Source organism: Xylocopa sonorina, chromosome 7, assembly GCF_050948175.1.
Source record: "Xylocopa sonorina isolate GNS202 chromosome 7, iyXylSono1_principal, whole genome shotgun sequence".
In the NCBI taxonomy this organism is placed as follows: Eukaryota; Metazoa; Arthropoda; class Insecta; order Hymenoptera; family Apidae; genus Xylocopa; species Xylocopa sonorina.
Genome location: NC_135199.1, coordinates 2990783 through 3016468, shown reverse-complemented (window position 1 = coordinate 3016468; position 25686 = coordinate 2990783). Strand labels below are relative to the sequence as shown.

General features: G+C 42.0%; 3 protein-coding genes across 4 annotated transcripts in view; 1 reads left to right on the top strand and 2 right to left on the bottom strand.

The window, feature by feature from the left end:
* Vg (transcription factor vestigial) overlaps positions 1 to 475 on the bottom strand; it is a 71553-nt gene extending 71078 nt beyond the window's left edge. For both annotated transcript variants that reach the window (XM_076898377.1, XM_076898378.1), the window contains exon 1: positions 23 to 475. In XM_076898377.1, the coding sequence (XP_076754492.1) occupies positions 23 to 220 (198 nt within the window). In that variant the 5' untranslated portion in view covers positions 221 to 475. The remainder of the gene's footprint in view (positions 1 to 22) is intronic.
* The window catches only part of LOC143425503 (beta-galactosidase), a 188880-nt gene that overhangs the window by 77593 nt on the left and 85601 nt on the right, over positions 1 to 25686 (top strand). The gene's annotated exons all lie outside the window — the stretch shown is intronic.
* The window catches only part of Barc (RRM1_TatSF1_like and RRM2_TatSF1_like domain-containing protein barc), a 53727-nt gene continuing 32856 nt past the window's right edge, over positions 4816 to 25686 (bottom strand). The window contains exons 4-7 of the mRNA XM_076898374.1: positions 17192 to 17361; positions 9282 to 9468; positions 6295 to 6431; positions 4816 to 5369 (exon numbers count right to left, since the gene is read on the bottom strand). Coding sequence (XP_076754489.1) covers positions 5060 to 5369; positions 6295 to 6431; positions 9282 to 9468; positions 17192 to 17361 — 804 coding nt within the window. The 3' untranslated portion in view covers positions 4816 to 5059. The remainder of the gene's footprint in view (positions 5370 to 6294; positions 6432 to 9281; positions 9469 to 17191; positions 17362 to 25686) is intronic.

Below are 25686 nucleotides of genomic sequence, written 5' to 3'. Positions count from 1 at the left end.
AGAAAAGAGTAATTAGACTCACCCTGTCGTACTGATGGGTCGCCGTAGCCGCGGAGAAGGATTGAAAAGGCGCCGTCCTCGCGGGGCTATGGTGGGCCGCATGCGGATTCGCGTGGGGATGGGTGTGCGGGGCCGCATGAGGGTGGGTCGGGTGCGGCGGCGGCGCTGGCCTCTGGTAGAGGTAAGGATAATATTGATACATCACCTCGGAACAGCTCATCACCCCGCCCGGGCCCGGCACCCCAGAGCCGGCCTGCCGACTTGCGTACCCGAACGTCGCACCACCCGTTCGTACACTATCTTTTGTTTCCACTTCGTCCACTCTCCTCCGACGTCCGTGATCGCGCCTCTACGACCGACAGCCCTTCCCTTCCTCCGGCTGTCACGTGACCCTCGAATACCTTCGATCGTGCGTAGGGACAGCTGTGAAAATGTCAGGCTGACTCGAGCATCTTCACGGTGCCGCGGCTCGTCAACGAATCGCTGCTCTCGAGACGACGCGTATACTTTTTCCAATTCCAAGATAACCGCGTTACAGTAGTTCTTCTATCGGCATGTTAAGAAAAGCTTTGGGGATTAGGTGGTTGTTTTTTTTTTTTTTTTTTTTTTTTTTTCTTGTTTCGTTCGGTGTATCCTGAGGATCTTTACGTGTTTACTTTTTGTTTTTGGAAAATGGGCACGGTAGTACGCGCTGTAGAACTACACCACTGTTCGTAGAAACAGCCTGGATAGTTGTCAACAGAATCGTTTCGTTGAAAACGGTTTTCAGACACACTCCGTAATGGTCACCGCGATTGTTTCGTAGAATGATTAGAGTTGCTCACTGTTTAAGTCACGTTTGGCACGGAACCGTGTGCTTCGGTGGGTTTCCGCGGTGGAACTGACAACACAACGCGACTCAACCAGAGAGGATAGAAGCAAGGTTTGTTTTGTAACCAATTCGTCGAATCCGCGTGCCTTTCCCTCGAGCGCGAACCGATAGACAAAATAGGTTCGCCGCTGTTATTTATCTCGTATCGTACCCTCTGGCGTTCGAATATACGCACAAATTATCCACGCTTTCCTCGATGTCGGAACCTTCGTACCGTAATTAACCTCGATGGGAATTTCCTTCTCGACGTAACAGTCCGAGCGCGAGTCACGATACTTAAACTCGGCGAACTCCAGACGATCGGACACCGTTCGAAAAATACTGGAAACACCTGTTCGGTGTTTCGAGCCACCAAAGTCAGAATCACAAAAAATATTCCGTAATCCTCGAGAGAAACGTCAAACTGGCATCGCTCGCGGAAACATCCGGTGACACTGTCAAGTTCAAGGTTCGCCGATACGCGCAGAGATGAACGATGACCGTGAGCACCTGGTTCCTCAGCAGCAAGGAGCTACCCTCGCGACGAGAGAGAGACGTAACCGGACCGTATCGTGGCTGGTGATGTGTCTCTGATGGGCGAACACAGACTGAACCCCCCGGCGTCGTGTCACCCTCACCCGTAGACCGGTCCGCCGTCTTTTTCCAACTGGTCGCGCCGCGGCGCTCCGTCTTTTTCACTTGCCGCGTGTTCACTCCTTCCCTGGCGAGGGTCAGGGCCTGCCTCCCCCTTTCGTTCACCCCGACAGAGGGGCTACCGACAAAAGGAACCGCCTCCTGGTAGTACCACGACCGGCCAATCACCGTGCGGGAACGGCACGTCCAATGAGGCGGCGGTTGCCACTCCTACGCCTGGTCGTCTGTGTATTGATCCCACAATGAACCCGACTGCCGTCGCGGTATTAAGAAGTTCCTACTCGGGTTAAACCATCCCCTCCTCCACCTCCTCCTCTGGCTCGTCGCGAACCTACTATCCCTCTCCTCTTGGCTCTGCCTTGGCCAGCTACTGCGCGTACTCTTCTCTTCTCTTCTCTTCTTCTTCTCTCTCTCTCTCCCTCTTACCTCTCTGTCGTTGCCTGGCTGTCTGTCCGTCCGTTTGCCAGTGCTCGTAGGTAGCTCGGTTCGCCACCCTTTCGCCGCTTCCAACCCCAAACCCGGACGGTCTCAGCCAGGACCGCGCGCATAATGAGTCTTAATTAACAGTTTCGCGGTGTTTTGGGAAGCTTAATTTGCCGCGCCGAGCGAAGCCTCTGTGAAGAGACGAACGGCCGACCTTCCCCGGGAATTTTCTTTCCTCGGAGTACGGGAAAATCTCGTTCGAGACGCGATACTTTCGCTTCTGAACGGGGGTGGACTCTTTTTTTAACTGGAGATCGATCAGATACATAGCGATTCTGGAACCACACAAGTGGGCGCTCGAATTAGGTTCGATTCGTCGATTTATTCAGCGGATAATGATAATAGGAATCTTCTCACGAAACTAGCTACCAACCACCTTCTGTCGTAACTATGTAGAAGATGTCTTCAGCAAATTCAATTCAAGCTATTCTCCACCTTGTCTCGACCATTACCCCCGATATTGTAAATCCGATAATGAGCTACGCGAGGATGATCAGCGCGGAAATGAAACGCGAGCAAACAGTGTCGGAGTCGAGACACTTGACCGTGGCGAATCGCGTCGTAGCCGGCGCCTAATCTCGCGTGTAACGCCGACAGGTCCCGTGAAGGGCGGCCCGTGGCGTGGGCCAAAATCCAATAACCCCCGACAAGTGTGACACGATGCGTGGACCCTCTTTTTTTCCCGGCGTTCGTCTACCGGCTCGACGATCAAACGTTTTCTCGCGTGGCAGTCATCCTGCACGTGGCCACTCGAACAATGCATCCATCGCGCGCCCCGCTGCTAATAGCCCGGCATTAAATTCGTCGGTGATATTGCCGAACAGGCTCCAGCATCCCCCTTCGACTCGCGACTGAATGGGACGAGACGTCTGAAATATGCTTCGTCGCGCGTCACCGAAGGGGATGATGCGTGCACCCGGACCAACGACGGACAATGTTAGAGAACAGGCGAACGAGAAGGAGAGAGAGACGGCGGATCTTCGAGCGTAGGGTTACACGATTTTTCGAGCTGACCCTTTGAAACGGTACTTGGGAAAGGAGAGGATGCTGGAGGTCGAGAATGATTGTCGGTGTGCGATGGACCTGTTGTAATAACTTGCGATTCGGTGTACGAGCCCGCGATGATATTGTTCGATTGGGTATGATACGAGTGGCTTTTTATGGCCCATAGAGGGTCTCGCTTTTGCGATACGGTGAAGCGGGGAATAATTACGTGCTTGATCGAGGAATCATGTTTTCTCAATATTATACACGCTTCGAAAAGGTCACGTGGACGTATTAAGAAGCGAAGAATTATTGTAATTTAATGATCCGAATTTGTTGTTCTTTTACCGAATGGATCTTATCGATTGTGTTAATCCACTTGGGTATTCTTTAATTGCGTACGTTATTTCGAAATATTATACTTGCATAAAATCAGCAGTCTGGCAATTAATAGACTGAGAAATGTCTTGAATGCGAGAAGCTGGAAATGTTGACTCTTTCATTAACGTTCCAACTGCTACGGCGCGAGTTAGAATAAATGTTAATGGAAAGAGATCGGCGCGGGTTTTTCTCCCACATTGTGAAGTATAATTTGCTAATGAAAAAGGTTGGAGTCGTTTTTGTAAACGAGCATAACCACCGAAGTAGGTATGCACGTGCAACGACACAACTGTCGGGTTGAATTATTACGAATGCAACGCACGGAACACGGAATAATTGTGCCGCGGGGATTAAACTTGAAATGCACTTATTCAACCATTGTGTTAAATATGGATCTTTGAAGTGGTTGCTGCATACCTGTTGTGCAATCTTCCTCGATGTGGAAACTGTTGCATTTCTGTCACTTGCAGTGCAAACTGCGCGTTCTGTTATAATACTTTGTAGTACTTCGTTAATTCAATAGTTGAAAAAAAATCGACGTAGCAGTAAGGAAAACGTTAATTGGGCTGGTACGAATACTTTTCTTCGACTACCGTATCGTCTACCTTCGGCGACCAATTATAAATTCGAATTTCCAATCGAACAAATAGATTGACGACGCGGAACAATAGATGATTACTAGATGAAGTTCGTCGAGAGGGCTCGAAACGAAGCGGTAGAATCGGATCCGCGTGACGTTCACGGCGGACGAGGACAAAGCGTTGGAACGGGGGCAAGAATGAGGCAAGAAACAGGCGGAAGAGAGACGGGAGATCTCCTGGAATCCCCTAATTTGCTATTTCGGCATTCCGGCCGATCCGTGTGTTCAGCTGGTTCGTGGGACCACGCTCGTGAGAGGCTGTTGCTGGTCTATCAAAAAACGCGATTCCGTCGGCGCTTCTTCTGTCGTCGAACCGCGAAACCACGACAGGGCCAGGATTCGTGCCCGTCGATGGGAACCGACCGGTTCGAATCTATCATGGAAACCCTTCAAAAGGATGGAATTTCTTCCCCGACGGTGTAGCGGACCGCCGCGACGAATCGTGCTCCGTGGTTTCGCTGAAATCGAAATTATAACCTCGTTGAGGTAAAATGAAGAGAAGCGGGGTGGCAAATGGAAGTGGAGCTTGCCGATGGAATGTTGGCGAAGGTTTGCTGGAGGGGATGAGACGATGTCAGGGGTAAGGAAAGTTCTTGTATGCTGTAAGACCTATCTGGGACAATAACATTTGTGTATAACAATTTTAAATCAAAGATTGGTATTTGTAATTTAAAGATGTATAGAATCTTACATAGGAAACGGGTTACATTAATGAAGATGGCCGTAAAACTTAGATCGAAATAAACGAGAAATTAAAATTACGTAAGGCATTGCAAAAGGAGAAACAAAATTGCAGAGATACGATATTTCAATGAATAAAAGATTACACGGAAAATTATTCCCCTTTATTTCGTTTTGTCCGAGTAACGACAACATGATTACTAATACAATAATAATTGGATCTTCAACAACAAGATTTACAAGTTGCCTTGTAATCTACAAAAAAGTATTCTTCTCTAATCATGATCGTCGATGTTACTCTTAATTATTCTCGTCTGAAACGTTCGTCCCACTGAGTTTTGTCCTCGCCCCGCGACCAGTCTTCGTCCATTGGAATTCCCGTGATTTTACTTGTTATTTCTAAGCGTCTCTCTCGCATCCTTGGAATCTGACGATGCCTCTGCCTCCGCAGCGGCTCCAGACGTGTTTGCACTTTCCGTAACCTCCGACGATTGCGATGTACCCGGTCCGTTCGATTCGTTTGGCGCAGTTTCGGGTAACTCCGTCTTCTCCGGTACCTTAGACCTTTCACCCGGCTTCTGCTCGCCCTGCTCCTTCTTCTTCGCGGCTCCTCGCCTCTTCTCTTCTTCTTCGTCCTCCAGAAACTTGTCCCATTTCGCGATTCTGGCCTCGACTTCCGCGTCGGTTTCCAAAATCCTGAAAAACGAAACGATCTGTCGAGCTTCGTCCATCGCGCTATTCGTCTCCTCTGCTACGCATGCTTTCTCTTAAACTGGGTCTAGAAATCTGTCCCGACGAAGAGATTGACAATTAAGACGTTCACAATAGTGGCTGTGCTCGCATTCCATGCAGTTTTTAGTAACTTCACGTTGCTTCTCAATTGCATATGCGAAAAATACGAAAACGATCACGTGTTAGGCACAAATGATTATAATTGGCAGCAAGAGCATTCAATAATAAATTTACATAGCGAGTGCTGGTGATATATTAATATTGACATTGTAAAACATATAACTTTTGAAAGTATGAAACAGATGGAAAAACTGATGAGACAATAGCGCTAATAATGCCTATCATCGATAGAAATTGTATTGGTTCGAAATAAGAGTACTGTTTAATAGAAATGAAAGCGAAGTATATGCAAAGAAATTAAGAAACCCACATAAACGACAGATATTAATATCTGGAAGGAATCAAACTCATGCTGTAACAATTATTAAGTTAGCAGCATACCATGAATAAGTTGTACTGGAAGAAAAAAAGAGAATGTAAAAAATGCATAAAAATACATATTTCAAATTTCCAGAAAATTATCAACAATTGGTAACGGGCATACATTTCATTCTACAAAAACAAAATCTTTCTCTATGTATTAAAAAATAAAAAAAAATGAAACATTGTAAAAAGCAAACTAAACATTTCGATGAAAAAATATAATAAACACTAAATAATGGCTTTCTATATTTTCCACAGAGCTTGTGTCGGTAAACCAGACTTCCGGAACGAGGAAGGATGGTTTCCAGAGGTAGCGAACGGATCGTGCAGCTCGATGGATGGTTAAGTGTCGACGAAGCGAGAGTTAGGCGGTCAGGTCGGTAAAGCCGAGACCGGGTAAACTTACTTGTATTTAGTCTTGCCGTCCCAGATTTCAGCCGATATTTTCCTCTGGCTGAACCAGCGACCGTTCAATAATTGAACGCAAGCCTGCGCTTCCGCTGGCTCGCGGAATGTTACCTGTGCAACACCCTCTGGATGTCTCTGCAAACATATAACAGAGTCGCGTTTCAGCTCTTGAAATTTTCACCCTATAAAAAATGGATGTGGGTCAATAAAATATCTTTTCGCTGCGCGACGTACTTCGAAAAGAGTAAAGATAGTTTGGTGTTTGGAATTCTTTCTAGAACGATATAAAATAATTTTTTGTTTTCCACTGAAGAAATATAAAATCACTGCGATGAATCAACTTCCCGAAGTTTACTGATTCGAGAAGAACAACTAAGAGAAATTGTCTACAATATCTCGTGTATCCATTTAAAAATTTTCGTGCTCCGAATCGCTTACAATCGTTCATTTATTTCAATCTTCCGATGTCAAGCGTGAACTTTAACTCAAACCGATAAAATGTGCGTGTTAATTAAACAATGGCCCGCTTAATCCCGTAAAGACGGATATGCCCGCCATCTTTTCACTGGCATTACGCGCGCTTTTGTAACCAAAACGAAGCCGAGCCTCCCTGTTTTACGACCCAAGACTGGCCTGCCTTCGCCCACGGTTCTCCACGACGCTTTCCTCGTCTCGCATTTAAACCACAATTTATGAGCCTTCGGTTTGAACATTAATTTTACTGTCTGACCCCGTACGCGACACCAACTTCTTTGTTCTTTTGCCACGTTGTGCCTTGTTAGATCAATCGACTCGTTCATAGTTTCACCCACTGTACGTTACACGCCATAAACATACATCACATCGGATTTGTTTGCAAATTTTTAGTATATTCGTATTTAAGTTTTACCATTGTTACTTTTATTATTAGGAAATGGAGTTATAGCGATAGAACGTAACCAATTGCTGGCGCGTAACACCAACACACAGTAATCTAGAGCCAAAAGATAAATAAAAGAACTCTGGAAACTGGCCATTAATCACACCTATTCCATCGTAACTCGGAGGACAAGTAAAAAAAAGAAAGGGGAGAGCGTAAGAATGAAAGACGCACGAAACCAAAGGCAACCGCCCAGACAAAAAGAGGGCACCGGAAATTACGACGAAATGATATTCCTCGAATCACCATAAGACGTCGTGGGCCCCTAAGATACACACCGTGTGTTCGTAAATTAGGCTTCAAGGATCGTCATTGGTTTTGATCATTTTTTCATCGACCGACTCTTTACGACGTTACAAACGGCCGAAAAGTGGCCAGGGAAATACAGAGGGGGTGTAAATTGCCCGCCACGAAATTTCTTTCCTCTCGCCCGCCGCTTTTGATCTCGAGCGCGTATTTTTTCGCGTGCTATGGTAGCCGTCCCCATGGTAGACGATGGGATCCAGTTTGACATTGAATGGATTCACGGCTGAGACCGCGCCGACTGGGAGTGTCTCGTTGCGAATTTATGGGGTTAGGTCATCCCCTTTCGAAAGTTTATTTGCGTCAACGTTCGAGGAGGGACCTCTTTGTGACCGGCGTCGCTCTGGCGCATCTAGTGCCTCCGTCTTGGCCCATTGTGCTCGATCCTTCCGTCACCCAGATCGATCTTCCCGATTGTTTCTGCTCGCTTCCTCGTCCATGCTGAATTTATCGCGCGAAACTCGATTCACCCAGGAAATATTGAAACCTGAGATACGCTGTTACATTTTCTACGCTTTTCGCTTTATGTTGCGATATATCTCTTCTATCGCGCAAATTAAATTGATTGGCCGGAGAAGACAAATGAGGACTGAAAATCGAAAGATATTTCGCTGTCAATAAAATTTTATCGTATTTTCTTTTTTTTTTTTTTGCTACTGTTGCACGAATGAAAGAAATGTTTCAGACGGCATTTAACAATGGCGAAACTATTTGTGTTCGCGTATGTGCGAAACAAATAATAGAAATGGTCTAACGGAGAAGGAATTCGGTTTGTAAAATGATGCACCGCTGTTTAGCATTTCGAAGACGAGATCGTTGATCTTAACAGAGATCGCTTTCGAATTATTTATACGCAAGAAAAATCGCTAAGTAAAAGCTGAAAATAGATGTAACTTTTCAGAAAAGTTTTGTAATACCGAAGAAATAATAAGTTTTCATTTACACCTATATCTATGTACAAGAGTAGACAATTATACAACTGTGACAATATTCTAAGATTACTCGTCAATATCGTTATCGATCAATGATTCAATTCACGAAATAAATGATGAGAAGCTTAATCCACGAGGTGAAAAAATATTCAACCCAAGTGAATAGGCAATAAAACATATTCAAAGGAAATAGGTCTCCATTTAATGTCTCCCAGGAAGGAGATCCACGATAAAACGACTTCTTCGTACTACGCGTACACAATATTCTATTTGATGACGTTATGAAATATTACGTGATATTATTAGACTTAATACTATCAAAGGGCCTGAATGGAAAGATCACTAATAGGTCAATGATAGTCTACGCGACACAGAATGTGTTAATAATCGACCTAGATTGGATATGCCGGGCGCCAGAGTCATAATCTGTAAATTCACAGAGAACGGTCACGATGATACTAATTAACAATAGAACAATTACGAAAAACAGTCTACTCTTTCAGTTCTGACTTTCACTTTCGTTAAATGAACGATTGATTAACGAACATGAGTTTTGTTAATTAATAGCTCCATTGTACTTAAATATTTAAGCTGTTAAGCAAATTATGTGACTAGCATAGAATATACATTAAGATTCGCTAATCGACCTGCGTTATGACACAGAATTTTCATGAGTACATTGTTTGAAATAATTGTTCGAACAGTATTATTGTAGTTACCTCGTCTGCAATAAGAATTTCCTATGAAATTTAATACGCCTTTAACTGCTTCCCGCTGTTATCTCTTATGTTCGGAAATTACCGATTAAAATGCAAGTATGCAATTACTTACGTCGTAAATAACAACTCTTCGGACATCACCGCATTTTAAGCACTCGGATCTGATATCTTGTTGATATTCCAACAATAACGAGACTTCTTGATCAAAGTCTTGCGGTGAGAACAGATTCTTAATAATTACTACCCTTTCGTGCTTCAGTGGCTCTCCTGGAGCACGTTCTGGCCTCCAATCGAATAATCTGCAACAAGATAAAACAATAATTGTAAATAATGGATTTCATTCGCGCAAATATTTTTATCCGTTCTCTTTCCTCTTTATCTTTTACTCTTTCATACTGATTGATAGTGATACTGACCCGTATATGATATAGGCAGAGCGATATACCACTTAATATAGATTAAAAAGTAAACACATTCTACGCATATAAATAGATTAATTATAAATCCTTGGAAATCAACCTTTCTAGTTCCTCCGGAACTGCATTTTCCTATTCGATTACGAGAGCTCCAAGTACGGAGTCGCTTGAAAGACTTCGCGAAGCATACGACAAAAAGCGGAATTTACATTTAAAACAAAGTTATAAAATTTCTAACGGAAACTGTATTTGCATGAGCATAACGAGATAATTGGATTTATACACTGTGAGCATTGCACGATGTTATGTAAGAGTAGGTTGCTCACACGTGCAGTCTTTTTTAATTTGCTAGGCACGAATTAAATAGGTAAGTATAGTACCAGCACTAGTTTACAATGTGGATTGATAACTACGAATCACCACATTTTACACGTGGCAGGAAACAATTAAGTACAGTTACGTTAGCTTATAAAAACCCAATAGACATTCACTTCAATTATTCAATTAGAATAGACACTTATTTACGCAATATCTATCCTATAAAACGAAAAAGACAATCGATTATAAATCTGTATAGAAAAATTCACGGGAAAATATGGAAAAATACCAAAAAAAAGTGAAATTATTATATTAGATAGCACGTTTACTAAAGTGCAATAGTATTCAGCAATTTTACAGCTCTCGAATGCACTGAGTTTTCTCGTGTAAAATAAAGATGAAATGCGTGTATAGTTTCTTAACGCATCACAGAAATACCAATTATAATCACAAATAACAGTAACGATGAATTAATTTCTTCATCTTCCTACGCACTCGTATTACGCGTATGCTCTATCCACTCATAAGCGGCACGAGTCAGTTTTTCAGGGCGAAAGATGAGCCGCAACATTTCGCGGCATCGTGTGTGGTTAACTCCCGACAAGCACTGGCATTGTGGGATGTCTTAACACATTTGTTCAACATTACATTCCCACTGGGGCATTTAACTACTTTTTTTTTTTCAATAGCGAAGAATAGAGTTCAACCGTGGCCGTGTCGAGTCCAGAACGATCCATTCGCATGCTCTAACCTCGTACAACATTCACGTGTCTGTTATACTTCGAGCTGATACGGGTTGTAATTATTTCTCAGACTGCACGATGCATTAAAATATTTGCATATTAAAGCACAATGCTAAAGAAACGGAGCGCGTTTAGATTTAAGATATGAAACGAGTGCAAGTAGTCAATCCAGAAACGTAACAACACGATTCGCGATAACATTGTTCGAGTATCCATGTTCCATTTGGCAACTGCAATACTAAAACATTCAAATGTTATTCCACGGTTTGGGAGACTCTAGAGCCCTTTAAGACATCTCGAAATGATTGCAACGTTGTTATGGAACTTTAAATTGCTCCTGGATCGTCGAAAACAAATTATGCTGGCCTGTAGCATTGTCGCGAGACTTCGAAAGCGTCGCGCGCGTTTCCTTTTTCCGCTGGATTTATATTAAAAATGCCCCATAGTACCTGTCAACGGTGTGGAGCACTTTGTAAAATCGTTAACAGTTCTCGAGAGAAGTTCCGACGTTGTTGAAGATTTTTAAAGTGTCTTAAAGGAAAATTACGATGGCCCACTTTAAAACGTTATTAAACATCTTAAGCGTTCCTAGAATATTATCAGCGGAAATAAGAAATATTTTTAGAAGTTGGAACTTTGGAGCTCGAAAATAGGTAGCCAGCTAGCTAATTCCAAGCTATATAATAGACTCTAACTGCCAAGTTCTATTATCAGACGAGAAATCGGAATAATGAGACACCTGCCTACGCGTATCATTGTGTATTACGACTTTCGATATACATATATAATAACATACGAATAGTACGAGACTAAACATCCAACAATACACGACTAGTACAAAAATCACTGAAAAAGATTTCTTCGACCATGCATAATAAAGAGTAACTGCTACAATTACCTTCCTTTAATTAACACGCTACGTTAATCGCGAATAACATGCAATTATCAATTGTCGCAAACATATGTTCATCTGACCATGAACTTATGACATGCCAGCGCACGATTAGATACCAACTTAATACTCGCAGGACTGGATTAAGCTAATCTCTGATTAGCTTAAATCAGATTAGATTAATTAACATAACGGGTTATCGTCGTCGGTTAGAGAAATTGCATCGTCGAAGCTCGTCGGTGATACTTATGTCATAATTAAACGAGTGCCAAACTGACAATCGTATGAATAGAGTAAGACAGACATTTACAAATCGCTACGTACGGTACATTCGCAAATCAACCAAGTGATTTACCTGTGCAAGGTTTATCGAGCTCGCACGTGCAGTAAACTAAATAAACACGATCATTTTCCGCCGTGTAAAATTATGTTGATAAATGATTACGCCTGCAACAACACGTAATGTTTACATACGTATCAATCCTTCCCTCCATACTTCATCCGATATTTGTTTGCGAGTAATTTAGAATAATGAACAGTTTCCATTGAAAATACAAAATTACGCTAATAAATTCTGCGTTCTAATATCTACCGAAAGCTTGATTCCGTAAATATATGATCTTTTTTCTCAATTTACAAGTATTCGATAGCTTATAAAGGGGAACGCGTACGCCTACGCGCAATAAATATCCATTGAAGAGACATCCTTCGGATGCTTGGATCGACGAGTCACCATGCGTGTATAATAGCCACTTTCCTCGTATTTTCTTTACTTTTCTGGTTATTTAGTTGTTGGAAAGTAATATTCACGGAAAGCTCGATCATTCATGCTGAGACTCGACGAGATTTTCATTTCTACTCGTTATTTCCATCGAAGAATGATATACACCAATGACCCAGATGACGTAAACCGAAGATGCCGTCCAGGTTGCATCGATGATTCCATGGAGTGTTAAGCAATCTTAATATAGTTTCACGTAACGGCTTATGCAATCATTTCTCTCTATAAAAATTTCTTTCCTGCGTACGACAGTTACGTAAGGTCCAAAGCCGGTGGCAAAGAAAATGTGGCGCGTTCTCTATTTTACATTCGACGTAAATTTTAATCGCGATAAAGGGAGTCAACTTAGCCATCGATGAGACATATGTGGCGTTAATAGCGTGCAAATATATTGCAACGGTGAAACAGGTTGTTATAATACGTCTATAACGTAAAACAAATGTTTACAATGACGGAAGATTATTGCCTAAAATGTGTTATCACGTTAATTTGCGAAACATACGACACATCTTCCATCACGCATGCCTGTGACTCATACCATCAAAATTTAACGTGCTCGTATCGATTTCGTCATGCTTCTAACTTTTATTTAATTGTTTCTCCTGCGCCCCACTTGTACTCGACCAGAATTAATTACCAAAATTTTTATTACAGTCTCAGTCGTTCGGAGTGTTTTCCAAGCATCCATCTCTGCAATTAATATAGAGGTAGGCCGAATACAGACGACATTGCAATTACCCTGATTGAAAAATGAAATCTCCTGCTATGACATATCACGACCGATAATAAATATCATATGATTTTTCATTCGTATAGCTCAATAGTCGCTACTACCAATCTTCAGTCATGCTTTTAAAAGGGTAGGTAGCCCTTTGGAGAGGCATATCAGTGTGTAGATTAGTCGTAGAGCAAAAATAAGGGCATCAGAATGGATCGAGATCGTGTGGAGATCGAAGTGCGTTACAAATGCAAATCCACAAATCCACGCGACACCGGAGAGTCGGGAAAAGATCCGATCGAAAGAGCACGTCTCTGAAGAATCGTGGGAATCGTTATGGAAACGACAGAGTCGATCGACGACCTGGCCAGACGAGAAAATCGTTCGAATAGGAAAACGAGATAGCCGTACGATTCGCGAACGCGAAAAGACCGTTAGTGCTGAGACTTCCGGCAAAGAACACTCGAAGGAGGGCCTCGGTTCGTTCGCAAATAACTGGTTTTCACGAAGTCCAGGCCGTCGAACTCACGGGCACTCGTCCTTAGGCGTCCAGAGCCGTGCTCGCACGGATCAAGACAGCAAACGACTCGACTAACTGATGATTACGGACACCACGCGCGGATAAGGGCCCCGTCCTCGGTGTACCTGCGGATTTCGCGGACGATACGTCTCAATTTCGGCGGCAAATTGATGGCAGTGGAAGCTGTTTCATATAGAGCGGGGAAGAGTGAATCGCGAGCGTAAGAAAAATGATCGATCGACTCCTTAAGTGGCGCGTCGCGCGTATCTAACAAGTGACGTATTCATTTTTATCGGATATATAGGTCACGGTTTTATTTTCTCACATTTCGCGTACAATAGAGGAGAACAGTTTAACAAGCGTACATTTATGGTAGAAATTCATTCAACGGAATGTCAACTATGAGAACTACCGTCCGACTAGTGTTACCTATTCTACTGCCAAATACCTATCACCCATGCTACTGCCAAACTCCTGTTACGCAATCGACCGTCGAATGTAACTGCGACACGAAAACTCGCGGCCAGTGAACAGTGAACATTCCTATGACATGAATTACTTGCTGCCCGATCATTTTCAGACAAATCAAGCCACCAGTTAAATTGTATTCACTTGTGACATATATATATAATTAATCGAAAGAAACGAAGATCCGAGTATTCCTTTTTAACAGCATTTTAATTCTGAGCAATTGGCGGTTGCGTGTCTGCCGACATTTTGGTGCTCAAAGTGTTAATTGGGAGAGATGAGTTGGATTTCACGGCGCGATAAAACACCGGCAACTGTGTCGATTCGAATTTTTCGCTTTCAATTACGTCTTTGAAAGCATCAGTGCGAACTGAAATATCGTGAAATTTCAAACGATATATCGTGCTGAAGAATTTTTTACATTGAGTTCGAAACGTGAGCCTTTAAAATATTATGTAATCCCTTGACAGTCTTGTGAAAAGTTAAAGCAAATTACAAAAAAGTTCACGATAAGCTTCTGATTTATAACGTTCCTACATGGTAGCAGAAAATTACGGAACAGAGGAAAAGAGAAAAAAGTATATTTCAACTAAATTTAGAACTTGTTTTGCACAACCAAAAAGTAAATCCATGATTCATGATACGTCTGAGGAAGCATAGCCGGAGAGAATGCAAAGAAGAAAAGGAGAAACAAGAAAGTGCATGCTTTGGTCAAATTTAGATCTCACGCCTTTAACCACAAACATAAGACTGTCTTATAAATTTTCACCGCGATAAAAGAAAAATAAATAAACTGTGTTTAAATATAAAACAAATTAGAAATATTCATTTTCACTTTTATCCAACAAACTGGCCACAAATTCTTTACACGTATACGTATGTATTACACGATAAATGTATGGAACAAACTGTTTGACTTCAGAAATAAGTCTCTAGACAATTTACTTTTTATCGACACGTAACATCGTGGAATGCTTCGAACGGGCTTGAACGACTTCTAAAATGTTGCAGGGGGTTTGAGAGCATTCGCAATAAAAAAAGAAGAGAACCTGTAACGAGGAAAGCGGTCGTGTATCGAGCAAAAGAAAATGCTCCGGAGAGATAAAGGGAGCGATTCTAACGTTCCTTTGCGTGTTTCAGAGATACGTTAATGGAGTATTTGTCGAAGCAGGAAATGTAACGCAACGTAAACGTGCCACTCCATGCATTTAGACCGAAATAAATTATTGGAACAGTTATTCGATAACAATCGAAACCCTTTTCCCTATCAATCGATGAAAACTAATGGAACCCGAGGAACGCTCGTCGTTATTTACTTTGTACAGCGGCTACGTACAACAATACTTCCAGCCATTGCGTTCCTCGTTATCAATTCAAATATAACAATCCATTTAATTAAAAACAGACATTTTAGCTTAGAGACAGAGTAGCTTTTCTCACAAAAAAGTAATTATTTTAAGATTACTTATTCGATTCCGGTACGAGATTCCATAAAGAAATACATCGCCAAAGAATTCCTTAGCTGAGGATCAACCGCAAACAGAAATATCGGCTTACTTGCCGAAAATTCCGCAGCGATGAGCTGATAAAAAAGAAAAACGTTAGCGGGCCTGGTAATTTTCACCGGGAACCGTCGGCAGATCGTTATCGATCTTTGAGAAACAAGACCGACGTGGATCGCGAGCCAGCGCGGCGCATGTCTGGACCTTGATGAGGGCAGAGAATTCGTATCTTTTTTGCTCGTCGCGGTGAGGAAAGTGGACGCGTGCAAGAAAGTGCAGCGGTTCGGTGCAAGACGCAACGTCCTGGCCGTGAGTAGCCGAGACGCGGCAGCTGCTTTTACCGGAATCCGCCAACGCCAAGCAGTCTGGCCGCATCCCCGGCCGGCTACGAGGCAGCGCGCGAGGCCCTCTCTCGCGTTGCCCACCGCCGACCCGTTACGGATTTCGTAACCAACGGGAGAAGAAACAGGAACGGGAACGGCGAAATGATTTCATCCGCTTTGAACGTCTTTCGACTCTTCTCATTTCGGTTCAGTCGGATTGCACCGGATGAGATCGAGGGGATGGGGTTCGAGTTTCCGGAAAGTATAAGGGTTGAAAGAATTTAACTCTGGAAACATCGCGCTGGATTCTTCTTTGAAGACTTAGTCTTTTCTAGGAACATTGAATGCGATAGAAACAGCACCGGACAAAGAGCCCTTTTATGGTACTCGAATCAGTGATATCATTGATGCACGTTAAGTAATCAACCGGCTGCATCGAGTAATATCCGTCGAGCGAAAAGAACGTTCCAACTTTAAGGAGACCGACCTTTTCACTATTTTTAACGCCACCGACATTGAATTCATGGGTACCGTTGTTTGTGGAACTCGTAAGACCTGACGTCGGGGGACATCGAATTCGTGAATACCAACGACTCCGGCAATCGTGACACCTGATGCGAATAATTCCGCGTTCGTGGGACTCCATATCAACGACCTTGGATTCGTCAGATTACATGCCAAGAATTTACGTCTTCGAAGAGAACGAGGTCTTGGAATTTCAATGATTACACGTTTCACATTATGCAAATGCTCGTTCAGCAATCGTGAATAATACTTTTTCGCGATAATTTAACATCCCATAATATTTATCGACTTGACTTAAAACTAGCCATAATTAAGATATAGAATTTTGTATAAGTATGTAGAATTGTTAGTTATTACGGTAGGACACCTCGAATAAATCATCCATTGGATAATATTTGCCCAGACAGCGAGTAGACGGTAACTAGAAATCGAGCAAAAGAGTGAAGCGTATCTTGATTCCTCGGAGATTGAGCGGTAACACGTGATGCAGATTTTTAAACGCGTGCCAGTGGGACGAGATGAATGTGCGGACACGAATTGAAAGAAACGCTAGAAACGGTCCAGGATACGATTTTACGGGAGTACCAAGCGTGAGAATTCGTTCCGGCCACGGGTTTATCGCAGATTCATCCGATTGTAAGAAAACCGACAAGGCGTTTCTTTAATGGAACTGTGATTCTGATCGTAACATTAATGAATATACATTCATCCAGATTTTCAGAAACGAGAAATCTTTAGACGCGATATTTTTATTACAAAAAAAAGAACTAAAATTGATTCACTTTTGTGTAAGATGTGATAAAAAATATGACTTACTTCTCTTGAAATTTTTTCTGCCGCTCCTTATCCTTTTTTTTCCGTTTCGGCTTCAAGGCTGGATCGTACGCGTCTCCTTTCATTTGGAACTTTGCTCGCTGAACAGACAACGTTTTCCCCCTGATTTGCGACTTATCCAAGATCTTTAGCGCCAAGTCCACCGATTCTACCTGAAAGAACGAAGAAAACGAAAAGTTAATCAAAGAGATAATGCCAGAAAAAGAAAACGTAATTAAGAAAATGGACTAATTTCGCCTTCTTTACTTTGTGAGACTAAAGAATATTGTATGAAAGCGAGGTATGACGTTGTTAAAATTTAAACAAAGCTAATGCATATTTTATATCACTTCTGAAATCCAATTTTGCTCTGATAAAACTACGGGATATTTAAACTATATTCCTCCGTTTCTCTTGCTACCGTAAACTTTTCATATTTTATATTTTCATCAGCTTTCATACATATACTTAGAGTACCTACGAAGTATATTTGTTTTTATTAATAATATTTTTTCGAGGAACCGTGAATAACGATTGTTTGATTAAAAATTTTCGTTTTTTTACGGAGTTTACGCGTGAAATAATTTTTTTTACGCCGAAGGGCTCGGATCTCGTGCAAAGCAGTAATCGAGAACGACGAAAACATCTGTGAGGCCACTTCGCCATCAATTTACACTCCACGATACCAATTAATTCGCCCTCGCCATGCACTAATAAATTGACGTTGACTTTCAGACGACTGCGATGATTTATGAAATCGAAGCGCCGAAAGGGTTGGCGCTGTTTTTACCAGGCGTATACCATCGGTAATTAAAGTGCAATGGAAAGAAGCAGACGCTTATAGCAGCTTGCATTTGACAAAAAAAAAAAAAAAAACAGACTGGGACGCCTTAATAAAAAAAAAGAGAGCTGTTAATTCCATCGGTCGCGACCTATATTTCATCTCGTTGCATTCTTTTAACTTATATACGTCGGCTAAATGAATTCCTTCAGTTTTATCAAGATTGAATTTTTCGCGCGAAACTTAACCTCGATCGTTCAATTCACTCGAACAAATTACGTTTTCCAATCCCAAAAACACGTGTTTTTCTGATTCCGTTAACTCTAGTAATTTTCAAGCCAATTTGCGAAAAGTCGCACGTGCGGCAGCAAATGACTGTAATAGCAAATGGTATGTAAACGCATTACCATGGCAATTGGACGTCACTGAAGCTACGGAAAAACATCAGTTAGATAGGTACTAGAAATAGCGGACACCCTACTGTATCGCCGGACAGAGAGAACCGGTAATTCTGTCAGATTTATTTTCAAACTGCGCGCCAGTTCCAGTTCTCGTTGGGTCGGATTTAACTGTGACTTCAGATCGCTTAAGGATACCGAGATTCGCAAACAGATGACCGCGTCAAATCTCGAACGCAGAGTTTTCCTTCGGATACGTATTAATCTACCATCTGTCGCCAGGCGCGATGTGCATCTGCGAATAAATCAGTCCTATGGTTATCGAAAGCCGTTTTTCCGGCAGGATGTCGAATCGTGTGACGAGCGGCACTCATTTTTCTTTGATATCGCGACATAACGCCACCGAGTCGTTTCCTGACAGATGAAATATGGAGCAGAACGAAGATCGTACGTACATTCTAAGAAAGGAATTTGAAAGGCTACGCATCCATATCTTTTCATTTTATTTTATTCACATATGCGTAAAATTTCGATTTGTTTCTCCAGCTTTATTTGTCCAGTTTATCCAAGCTTTGTTCAGATATGGAGCAAATGGAACCGAGCGACTTGCAACGTTTAAGCGGAGGTGTGTACATGGGAAACGTAAATGTTAGACACTATAAATAGATAACTATAAATGTAAATTGTTGACTGAATTTTTTAAGCTTTGACACTTCACGAGTAAGATAAACCTTTCTAAAATATCCGTACGACCGCACTAGGCTCTGTTATACATATACTAAGTCTAACTGCAGGTATGCAGCTTCGCGTCAGACCTTCCGTATACGCAACGCAAACTGACTTGCATGCCTTAGCAACATTTTTTCCTTAATAAACCCCGTATGAAATACAACATCAAATACGCAGCTTTCCACCGCTTCCTATCTTCGATCCCATATCGTGGACTTCCGTTTGCGATTGAATGCCACAACGAACGCCACTCTGAAAAGCTCGAAATCAGCTCGTAAGAACCGCAAGTTACATCGAGTCGCATTGCAGCGAGCGTTGCCAAGGTACGATTAAAACCTCTGCAAGGTCCCAATATATTTTGAAACCGGCATTCATGCAATATTCATCTCGAAACCTTTGAAACGCTGACTGAAGAATGACGAATGATTCCATAAAGCAATCTGAACTGAATAGAAGCGCGGAGTGTTTCCCGTAAAAATGTTACCGGGAAGAAGGAATCGTTCAAAAATGAACCCTGGCCAGGACGTATTGTAAAACGTGCGGAACGTCCGCCGCCTTCTAATACCGCCTCGCATTCTCGTGCGTGCTTACGGCCGTGTACCGACAAACAACTGAACTTTCACAATTGACAAGTGGCCGGTCGTTCCGCGGGTACAGTTTCTCGGAATCTTGTCGGGTACGATTTCCATGCTTTTTTGGTGTGGCTCTTCATCGCGGAAAGAGAGTCATACGAGGTACGTGACGCGAATACGAATTAGATAGCGTCACTGGCTAATAAACAGGATCGCGTGCGTGTACCTAAGGCGGGCCGTACCAAGATCCGTTCGTTGATAAGGATTGCTCAAGGGGAGAATCGAATTTATGCCAACTCCTGAGATTGTGTCCAATCAACGGCGGTTCGAAAAAAAAGGCGTACGTTGTACCTGTCTTAATTTATCTGCAGTTTAATTGCTTGGTAATACTATCTTTTTAATTGTAACCAAAGATAACGTTCGGAAACTTCGTTATCTTTCGAAAATGAATGAGTACGCGGGAAGAGATAAAATGTGTAATGGTAGGCGTAATAAAATTATTTACGTTATTACAATAACGTATTCGTAATTAAGGTAGTAATGCGCGATGTTTTCCATCGAGATCCGTGTGCTTGGAAATAACGAGCAGAATGCGCTTACGAATCATGCTCGAGTAATACCATTGTACAAATGATTGGTTATTCAATTTGATCGTGAGCGTAGATAAGTGGATGAGAGAACAATCGTATTGATACCACTGACGTGCTCGATCGAATGTGTACGCTGTTGAAGATAACAGTAACGTTACGTAATCTCGTGTTGAGAAACGTTTGAATTCAGGATCGTCTGTCACAGCTACGAACAGTTAGCTGTCATAACTGACGAAGAAACTATAAGGATAACGATGCGGTGTCTTTTTAATTATTACTGGATAAATAAAAGGAAGAAGCATGGAAATGTTGGAATTCCTGAGAATACAGTGGAAACAGGACAACTTGACAAACCGCGACCAACAACTTCGATGAAAAACACGTACCAGCCAATGAATAACAAATTAGTAGCCAATGAAGAATATCTAAATAGCAAACTAATGGCAAATGAACAGTATCTAAATACCAAATTAATGGCAAACGTAGAATATATAAATGCCACGCCAATGACAAGCAAGGAGTAATTAAATACCGCGTCAACTGCAAACAATGTCCGCAAGGGAGGTCTGCATGGACGTTACCAAATCTTAGCAACACTAGATTCTTCCCCTACATACGCGAAAATAGAACCGAATCTCCGGTCACGGCGAATCGTCAAAACGAACAACAGGACTAGAATTCTTACGCAAACGGATTCCAAGCATACCACTTTATCAACACTTCCGTCTCCTCTAAATATACCAGCTATGAAGAATGTCAGAAATCATTCAGAAGCTTTACTAGACGGAGACCCAGTTAAGAAGAGTCCAGTTAAAATCCAGCTGAGATTTTACGAACCATTTACGCTCAAAGGGTTTTCCACGAGAGAACAACTTCTCGCGGGAAATAAATTCAGCCTACAGAACTCTCGTGTTTCTCTTCTAGCAAACGTCTCTCCTCGATTACGAATTGTTCGTAATTTTAGACGCAGCATCGTCGCGTATGCGCCAGAAGCCCAAGAACACGAAACTATAAAAAAAAAAAAACGAATAGATTGACGCGTTCGAATAACAGGAGCTCCTCGGTCGGTTCGCGAGAGCAAAAATGAAAGATGATGGAAGAAGAAAACGTCGGATCCGGAACCACCCACCGTTTTATCGTTGTACTTTCGCCCACGCGATTTCGTAGAACCGCGGGACGTATAATATCAGCGGCTGTGTCGACGGGAAAAAATCGGGAGCGCGTCTCGCTGAATGAACCCACGCGCCTCCAGCCCGTTTCCCACCGATGGCGGACGTTTCGTTTTCACCTCGGCAAACTGGACGTCCGACGCCCACAGGGCACGCCGCGGTACGTTTTATTACCGCCTCCCCCTTTTGGTTGCCGTTCGAGCGTTAAAGTGCCAGCTACGGTACTATTTTTAGGGTTGGAACGGGTTGACGCGACCAAAAAGGGAACGTCGGACGCGGAGGTTGAGCGCGACCCTGAGGTCCCCGTCGCGCTCCTCGACGGCGACAACGCGGAGTTCATGGGCATTAGGCGTGTACTTTTAACTACCCGGCTTTGTTCGTAATTCAAGGCTGACAGTCAATGCTACGAGCGATTTGATACGTATTGCTTCTTTATCTGGCGCTTAGTCTGACTATATTTTTCTTTATGCTACTGAACCTGTATACACATTCAGGGGATGATTAGCTAATTTCGTGCAACGACCTTATTCCATAGTTGTATACGATCCGACGCGTTACATAAATGTAACGTAATTTATTTCCTCTGATCCTTTTTTCAATGCTTTCGGCGCTTTATTTCGCCGTCTATAGTCGTCGATAGAAAAGAATGAACGTCACAAATCCAGGCTCGATCAACCTCAGCTGTACCGATGAGTAATCGCGAGATCAACCTGTTGGATTCCCTTGGGTAACCAGGTACCAACGAAATCTGTCAAATTCCCTATTGAATTCAAATAAATCTCCGTTACAACGTTACCGCGCACCATCTCTCAAATTGTCCGCCATTGTATGCAAATGATGAGAAACGCGATTATGTTTCACTGTAGTAATACGTCACGTTTACATCGCCGCCATTGTAGAACACCCCAGCCGGCATTGTTACGTAAGATTTATTTAATTTTGTGCGCCGAGAGGAGTAGAAGCTATGAGAAATCCATTGGGATCTCTTGAAAACCGCGAGGCTACGAAGAAAAAAAGGAACGTGGGTGAATCGTGAGTCATCGAAAGGATATATTGCCTGATCCTCGATCGTTTGATTTATTATCGTTGAATTTACATTTCACTGGCATCGGACTGTTCTGATTTGCAACCCAATAATGTTCATATTTCTCTGGGATGATTAATTTTTTAGCACGTAAACGCGGTTACGTGTCAGGCGATAAAAAGAGCAGAAATTCCAACGCGCGTCAAACGTAGGCTATTTCAAATTTAAATAACAACAGGCACGAATTTACATCAGTCTGGATTGGCTTTTATGTACCGGTGTTATTTGAGAAATGCTTTCGCACGTCGAATCGATATCATGCAAATACCATCATCCCTTTAAACAATACTTTCATCAGAAATTGTATACGCGCTCGCACTCCAACACGGCCGAACGATGCCAGATAATGCCAGCAATTTCATGTTTCGAAAAAATAATAAAAGAGAATCGTAATTCGCGCGGGAACATTTACGGCTCGTCCGTTATAAATTTATGATTCCTAAAACTACTGATTATACAACGAAGAATTACGATCATCAAATTTTTTCGTGGAATTTCTTCTCTTTTTGCAAAATAAATATTTGTACCGGCTGTATTCCTTGAAACTCGAGGAACTTTTAGACTGGGATGTTTGCAAACAGCTTTTGTAACAAACTTTCAAATTTCTCTATAAACATTCCAAGACTTCGCTACTTTTCGTTTACGCGTAATGAATTCGCGTTTAACTGTAAATACTTGAGCGAAGTTTTCAAGACAACGTCTACAACAGCGCAAAAAAAAAATAAAAAAAAATAAAAAAAGATCAATTTTAAACTACTCTGGAAGAAACCTAACACACGTTCAATACAATTTCCATAGCACAAAGAAGAAGTCTGAAGAATCAGTGTTCGCCAACTCTGGCGAAGCGCTAAACAAACAGCAATTGATGAATAGGCCGGTGAATAGACGCTGCAATACACGCGAGAAGACTATCGACAATAATCGCATGATCGATCATAATGGAAGAGGAAAAAGAAGAGGAAGAGGCAACGAACGAGGTGTCTTTCAGCTAGTAAGTATTAAACAAACCTCTCGTTGCTTCCTACAGTTTGCCGTGTCGCAACGGCTGTGTGTTTGCAGTTAATTGACAGTCTTCTTGACGACACTCGTCAAACAGTGAATTTCTCGTAATTACGCAAATGACGACAACACGACAATTCACAGGGCAGAACAGTTGACCTGGGAACGTCATACCTAGAAAGGGAGCATCGGGGATGTCGCGTACAGATTTTAACGAACCGAGCAACGCGGATTTTACCGCTGCTCGAATCGAGTTACAAGTTACCGCCAAAATGGTGTCACTATTAATTAAAGTGCCGCGATGCGAAACGTGGAAAAATTCATTATCGATACCAGCAACTACTAACGGAATTAAAGTTTAAGTAACGTAATAAAATGGCACCATAATAATATTTTTACTGAATATTCAAGCGATTAAACTGTGGCCGCTCTGAACGTTACAGTTTATAAAATTTCTGTTGTTAAATCCACGTACTTTGGTGAAGAAAATTTTGTTTAAAAATATGTCTTAAAACGGCAGAAAAGGAAAGGTAAAACTCGCTCCTTTTGTACAACGTTCTGCTTTATTCAACTGGTTCTAACGAGATGTATTCACGTAAAAAAGTTGGAAATTCGTTAAATGTTGTATCAAGAAATTTCTCGTTTAATTACATTCCGTGAGAAACGCGGAAGAAAAAGTGTAACGCGTACAGGTGATAAATATCTGTAACGATCGAGGCGAATAAACTGAAACGTTAACAAGTTTTCAAGCATCGCGCTATCGCAAACAGGAATTAAATTTTTCTCTTAAAAAATGAATCAACTGCGAACGATTGGTAAACCTTTAACAGGATTGGATTGTACCAGAGACACGTTGATCAAATAAATCAGCGGCGTCCAAATTGAGTCAGACATTTTAAACTGTAAATTTAGGAAAATAGAAACACGCCGACGAGCGAATGTATTGGATTCCATCTGCGCCATTTAAATATTTATACCGATCATTGAATCGCTACTGCCCGAGTACGTCGCCTTTAATGTATCTGCTCGTAAATTAAGTTACCTGCTACCGAAGGAGGTCCACCGACTTTTTTTTGCCTGGAAATAAGTTATATTTCAGCACTGGCAGATCAACAGATACAGACGTTTGTCGTTAAACTGGTTTACGCCTTGTAACTACAACGTGACACTATTTACGTCGCGTATTTAAATAAATGTGACTAGTTGTGAGTTATAAAGTTCGACAACATGATAAAATATACACGGTTAATCGTGTACATTTTACGATCCATAGTTTAAAAATTTGAAAAGCCATACTTCAGTTAAATAAGAAATTTCATCCGCGTTTCGCCTAAGTTTAATAAAGTTCTACATAGATTTTGGAAAGTTGAGCGTTTCAACTTTTGTAAGGCTTCCAAATTTTAACGCAGCGAAAGTTTCCAAGTTTCTTTGGAGCGTAAAAACTGAAAATTTCCAAAGAAGTTGAACGGTTCTCTCCAAGTACCGTACACCTTTGAAACCTTCCGATATTGAAGTCAAATCTGACGTGAAAGTTTCCTCCTTTTTCCTATTTATTTTCGTTGCTGCAATGTGAAGAAGCTTAATTGCCGAAGGCGCGCGATATTATAGAATATCAATTAGCGAGCAATATTTGATGAAATAGTTAAAATTCAGCGTCACACCAAGTTCAGAAACAGTTCATTTAATTTCCTTAGTTCGTTAGTCGTGGCTCGCAGCAAACATAATGATAATAAATTTTAATATAGGACCTCTACTACGTTATATTATATTTCAGACCCTTTTAAACAGAACTGTACCCAACTATATTCATCAATTTTGAGTATATCGCTCTACCTTGAATCCCCAGTTAAATTTGCCAAAGTAAATGCACCGAAATTACTGCTGGTAAGGTAAATTCGTAAAACATTCACGGACTCACGGAACGGTCTACCATTTGATCTTTATTAGGTATCCAAGCTGAAATTAGAACTGGACATTTATAGGTTAACGATCGGCCAGCAGATCGGCCAGACTATCGCCCTCCGATACTATTTCCACTTGTTGTCATAAACATCGAAAACCTGTACGGAACTAGCCTCAAGAGTTGACCCGTTTTTGTCGCCGGTGCACGGCCAAGCGAAACTGGGCTAGAGTTGCTGAAAGTAGCGATATAACCGCGAAAGCTGCACCCGGTCGT